Below are 6139 nucleotides of genomic sequence, written 5' to 3' on the forward strand. Positions count from 1 at the left end.
CCATGTCCAACATTTACATTCAGCTTTCTGGAACTGTGAGTTACCGGTCTTGGTCGACGTGATGAACTCAGACAGTCTGTCACCCTATTCGTTCCATTCTAGGCCATTGGTCCCAATGTGGAGTTCTCCGGCTGATCTTCTTGGTCCTATCTTGGCATTAAAATCACCGACAACAATCTTGTAGAAGGTGTGATCTTCTTTATAAAACTTCCCCAGCTCCATGTAGAACTTCTCAATTTCTCTTTCACCATAATTGTATGTTGGTGCATAGACAACGAAAATAGAAACTGCCAGCTATTTACATCTATTCAAGTGTAATCATCCGATTCAGGTTGTTAGGCATTCAAATGAATCAATGCTCATGGCTAAGTTCATGTTGACAAGGACACCGACACCACCGATGCCTCTTTTGTCGCATGTTCCAAGGAACAGTTCTTCTCCTGTGTCGAAAATGGCATGATGTGATTGATGCCTTCTTGTCACAGTCAGACTAATGATGTCGTACTTGATCTTTCACGTGCTTGTACCATCAAGTACTTGATGGATGCATCAGATGCCAGTGTACGTGCATTGAAAGTACTGTCATTTTTGTCTTTTTTTGTTTTGGCACCCTAGTTCAGCCTTGAGAATTTATTAACCTCACCTTCCACATCCTTCTCAACGCTGCCATATTCAGGATCACGGTAACAAGATCCATTGTATTTATTGGATTTGGCATGTCGAATACACCACTGATATCTTGCCAGACTCTGCTGTGTGTGTGGAATATTCTCGGTAGCCTGAAAACACAAATAAACTTTACGGGTGTTCCTATTCAGGCATATGTGCTGGTATGATACTCTCAGTAGCCTGCGGGGTTCTCTGAGAGCGAGAATTAGAGAATAAGAAGTCGGCCGCGCACTTCTGGGAGCTTGGTGTGATAGTGTCTGTATCCTGGCTGTTGATGGGGTTACACGGCAGTTAGTGGGTGTAACTGTCTAGCTACTGGAAGGCCCAGCCCGAACATGCAGGCTTGGAGCTCTCAGCCCTGCATCCCGCACACCTGGGTTCCTCTGCGAGTTCCTTTATGCATGAGGCTCATCAAAGTGTGTGGAGAGTGGTCTCAGCATGGTTTTGGCTGGGTCCCGGATGTCTTCAGCTGTCGGGCCCCAATATAATATAATCAAATACTGCTATTAAATTTTCAGAGGTTCTTTATTCAACATGCACTTTATATTACATAATCATAATAATTTAATAACTGCTTGTGTTCCTGAGAAAGACTAAAATAATCTTAAACTATCCATACAGAGTGAGTATTGCTGAGTAGTATTCCATTGTTTATATGAACATAGTTTCTTCACCATTACTAGGCCTTAAGAAAATATGAAATCATGCAATTTGCTGCTATATGTATGGACTAAGAAAGTATTTCTATTGGAGTCGAGCATCTTCCACCCAGATCCTCCAAATTCCAGCAGGCGGGGGTCACACCCACCACCTGGCCCCCTGGTGCCATGTAATCCCATCAGCGGCCAAGACTCAGAGACTATAAAATCCAGATCCCGGACGAGAACAGTGCAGTCTTCTGCCCCCGTGCCTGGGTGTTCCTTCCCGGAGTCCCTTGGAGGGGAGCGGGTGGAGCTTTCCTCCCCGCCCCGACCAGGGCTACGGCAGCCGAAGACCTCCAGGACCAGCCACCACCATGCTGAGACCACTCTCCGCACACATGAAGGTACTGGCAGAGGGACAAAGCCATGCGGGTTCCGGGGCTGAGACCTCCAAGCCTACTCGGATTGGAGTCGAGCATCTTCCATCCAGATCCTCCAAATTCCAGCAGGCGGGGGTCACACCCACCACCTGGCCCCCTGGCGCCGTGTAATCCCATCAGCGGCCAAGACTCAGAGACTATAAAATCCAGATCCCGGAACCGCGCGGCCGCATTCGCGGCCACGCGACATCTTATCAGAACTTTTTTTTTTTTATGACATCTTATTGTCTCATTCCTACTTTGGACAAACTTGCAGGCTATCGAATGTAGCCTGCCCACAGGGCAGAGTCTGGCAAACTCCCTGTGGCGTACCAAATATGCCAAATACCAGTAACAATGATGGGTCTCATTCTCCTAAAGAGCCGTGAATATAATCTCAGGGCTAGGATGAAAGAGACGTTACTGGGGCCTGCTCGAGGCAATCGACGAATAACAGGATGATGAAATGAAATGAAATGAAATATATAAAGACAGATAATGTATAATTATTTGAAGATAATTGATGAAAGAAAGTATTTCATTTCATTTCATCATCCTGTTAATCGTCAATTGCCTCGAGCAGGCCCCAGTAACGTCTCTTTCATCCTAGCCCTGAGATTATATTCATGGCTCTTTAGGAGAATGAGACCCATCATTGTTACTGGTATTTGGCATATTTGGTACGCCACGGGGAGTTTGCCAGACTCTGCCCTGTGGGCAGTCTACATTCGATAGCCTGCAAGTATGTCCAAAGTAGGAATGAGATAATAAGATGTCATAAAAAAAAAAAGTTCTGATAAGATGTCGCGTGGCCGCGAATGCGGCTGCGCGGTTCCGGGGTCTGGATTTTATAGTCTCTGAGTCTTGGCCACTGATGGGATTACACGGCGCCAGGGGGCCAGGTGGTGGGTGTGACCCCCGCCTGCTGGAATTTGGAGGATCTGGATGGAAGATGCTCGACTCCAAACCCAGTAGGCTTGGAGGTCTCGGCCCCGGAACCCGCGTGGCTTTGTACCTCTGCCAGTACCTGGCAGAAAGTATTATCTTAAGAGAAATTAGTCAGAAGGAGACAGACCAATAGAGAATGCTGTATCTCACATTTGTGACATAAAGAAATATATTAAGGAGACAACAGGTTTCCAAAGCTAACAGTTATACACATCTTAGTAAAGTCCATGTCTATTTCTGCTGATATTGGACATAAGTAAGAAAATCTTAGAATCCCAAGAATGTAAAATTATCATACTTTACTGTAAGAAGTGAATATTTTACATAGTTCTCTTTGTCATATATTATTTTATGTATAAATACACTTTCTTTACTCTATAAAACATATATTTATATTTTTAGAGCCTAAACTTTATTCAAACACACGATAAGCATCAACAAATATATCATGGAGTGAAAAAATGTTAGTGATTTGAATCATGATCAACTTTCATGCACAAAGGTTTAGTTGAAAAATATAAAACTTTATGGACAAGGCTGATATCTCTTTGGTGGAAAAACATCAGATGAAATTTTTGATCTTTTCTTAAAATTTAGAAAAAATTTTTTGTTTATTCACAATAACTTGCTGCTACTTAAAAAATACTAATAACACTTATTCCATTGTTTCTTTCTATATGTGTAATTATACACTATTACCAAATTAAAAATTATCCTTCATACTTTTCCATTGTTTCCAAAGTAGAGCACAATCACCTAAATATTTCATTATAACCTTTATACTAATTCAAAGTAAAATTTAATGCTTGGTGTCTGGAGAACACCAACCTCCATGGTGCCTTTTGTTTATTCATACAATTAATCCCCCTGAGTCCATCATAAACAGAGCAAATAGAATTACGGCTCGCCTGAATAAAACTACATATGCACAAAAGATCCTTCTATCTTGTTCAGTAAACTAGGAATGACATTATATGAACCTCTGTTTCAACTGTGATTTAGTTCCAGAATTAAGAGAATATGTAATGAGGAACTCAAGTCAGTAAAAAGAAAAAAAAGATTAGGGTTGATGTTTAAAATGGGTTGTTATATGACCGTCTTCTGTAAATATTGTAAAGGAGATCTTAGAATTGTAGTTTTTTATAAGTATTTTTAAGTATTTGGTTAATATATGAGAAAACATAGAAACAGATTGCAAGGTTTTATATTAATAATAATAAAGAAATTCACTTCAATTGTATTAAGGATGTTATAAGAAAATACATTCAATAAATCAGTCATATGTATCATAAAAGTAAGTATAATTTTATGAGTTTATTTTAGGAAAGTATACTTCTATTTTAATGATATAAATTTATGCAGTTTATTTTCACATATTTATAACATGTTGATATAAAATTAATATACACAATTTATCTGGAATGAATAAAGAAAAAATTTTAAATGCTGCAAAATAGAAGTTATATTTGACAGTTTTGCACATAAAGGTAACAATATTTGATTGATAAAATATTTTCTGAATATCATTTTAATAATAATTTTAATATGATCAATATCTGAACATTGATTAATAATTTTTGTACCAGGGTAAAAGTAATTATTTGATCTTCCATGTAACTTATTAGAAGTACATTTGTTTTCAATCTGTGACTTTAAACTTGATGAAAGTTAGATCCTTTCTAACAATACAAAAGACAACTGAAAAACTCATGTTAGATCCACAAAAACATTTCAATAGAAACTGAGAATAGAACTCTTCAAGTCATTTTTCAAGTAAATATTTTTGACCGAATTCATATTAAGTTACTTGACTAATCATTCTTTCTAAAGTTTTGAAACTTATACAGAAAATAGATAAAAGGCTTAAAAGCTGTTAAAACACTTAATTAGCCCTGAAATTTGACATCTTAACAAAGACATCCATATATCAAAGTTTTATCAATGTTTTAAAACAGATACAAATTACCAAATTTCGTGTAACTTTAACATATATCATAACTCAAAAAGAACATATTTGAAGGCAAGCTACAAAATTTCTGTTAATTGGAAAGGGAATGGAAAAATAAATAGTTTCATAATATATGTGTATATGGGAATGTATATGCACAGACAAAGAAAATAATAACCCCAAAATGTTTTCAAAGTAATTATGATTTACTTGAAATCAAGGTTTTATTTGAGAAGTTTTAAACCTCAGACGTTTGAATCTGTTGGATTTCATACATCTTTCAGGTCATTCAAAGGCAATGATTAATATGGAGAAACTGATAAAGAAATTACAGGAATGATGAATTATTATATATCATAGAAAATAACTAAGCATTTTGTTATGTAGAACAAAAAGTTCCTCAAAGAGCAAAAGGAAACATTGACATTTTGAAGAGTGTGGAAATGTCAAAACGTAGGGTTTTGTGTATTTGTGTGTGTGTGTGTTAATTTTAATATTTTTCCAGTGGAATAGGCTTCTTATTTATTTCTCTACTTTACAGATCAATTAACATCCTTCAAGAAAGAGAGAAAATAATGAGAAATCACACAAAAGTAACAGAGTTTGTTCTTTTAGGATTCACAAATGATCCCCAGTGGCAGGTCGTCATTTTCGTATTTCTTCTTGTTACATACTTGCTAAGTGTGACTGGGAACCTGATAATTATTACCCTCACCCTTTCAGATCCCCATTTACAGACACCAATGTATTTCTTCCTTCGGAACTTCTCCTTGCTTGAATTATCGTTTACCTCAGTCTGTACTCCCAGATTCCTCGTCACCATCGTGACGGGAGACAGAACAATTTCTTATAATGATTGTGTGGCACAGCTCTTTTTTTTCATCCAGCTGGGGGTGACTGAATTCTACCTTCTGGCTGCCATGTCCTATGACCGCTATGTGGCCATCTGCAAACCTCTGCATTACACAGCCATCATGAGCAGCAGGGTCTGCATCCTCCTCATCTTCTGCTCCTGGCTGGCAGCATTCTTGATCATTTTCCCAGGAATACTCCTGCTGCTGCAGTTGGATTTCTGTGCCTCCAATATAATTGATCATTTTCTCTGTGATGCTTCTCCAATCCTTCAGCTTTCTTGCACAAACACTCGCTTGCTAGAACTCTTGGCATTTTGTTCTGCAGTGGTGACACTTATGGCCACCTTAACACTGGTCATTCTATCCTACTCATACATTATCCGCACAATTCTGAGAATTCCTTCCAAGAGTCAAAGGAAAAAAGCCTTTTCTACGTGTTCCTCCCACATGATAGTCGTCTCCCTCTCTTATGGGAGCTGCATCTTCATGTACATTAAACCTTCTGCAAGTGAAAGGGTGACTTTAAGCAAAGGAGTAGCCCTTCTCCATACTGCAGTAGCTCCTATGTTGAATCCTTTCATATACACCCTTAGGAATCAACAAGTGCAGCAAGCATTCAAGAACATGATCCAGAAAATTGGTATTGCTTCAAGCAAATAA

At 38.3% G+C, this 6139-nt stretch overlaps 1 protein-coding gene across 1 annotated transcript; it reads left to right on the top strand.

The window, feature by feature from the left end:
- The first annotated feature begins 5200 nt into the window (after positions 1-5200).
- LOC130024797 (olfactory receptor 6C75-like) lies at positions 5201-6139 on the top strand. Its single transcript, XM_056115578.1, has one exon. The coding sequence runs from the start codon at positions 5201-5203 to the stop codon at positions 6137-6139; it is 939 nt and encodes a 312-aa protein (XP_055971553.1).

This window comes from Sorex fumeus, unplaced genomic scaffold (assembly GCF_029834395.1).
Source record: "Sorex fumeus unplaced genomic scaffold, SorFum_2.1 ptg000029l, whole genome shotgun sequence".
Classification (NCBI taxonomy): Eukaryota; Metazoa; Chordata; class Mammalia; order Eulipotyphla; family Soricidae; genus Sorex; species Sorex fumeus.

Coding starts and splice junctions, on each gene's coding strand:
- LOC130024797 (XM_056115578.1), top strand. CDS start 5,201: ATGAGAAATCACACAAAAGTAACAGAGTTTGTTCTTTTAGGATTCACA.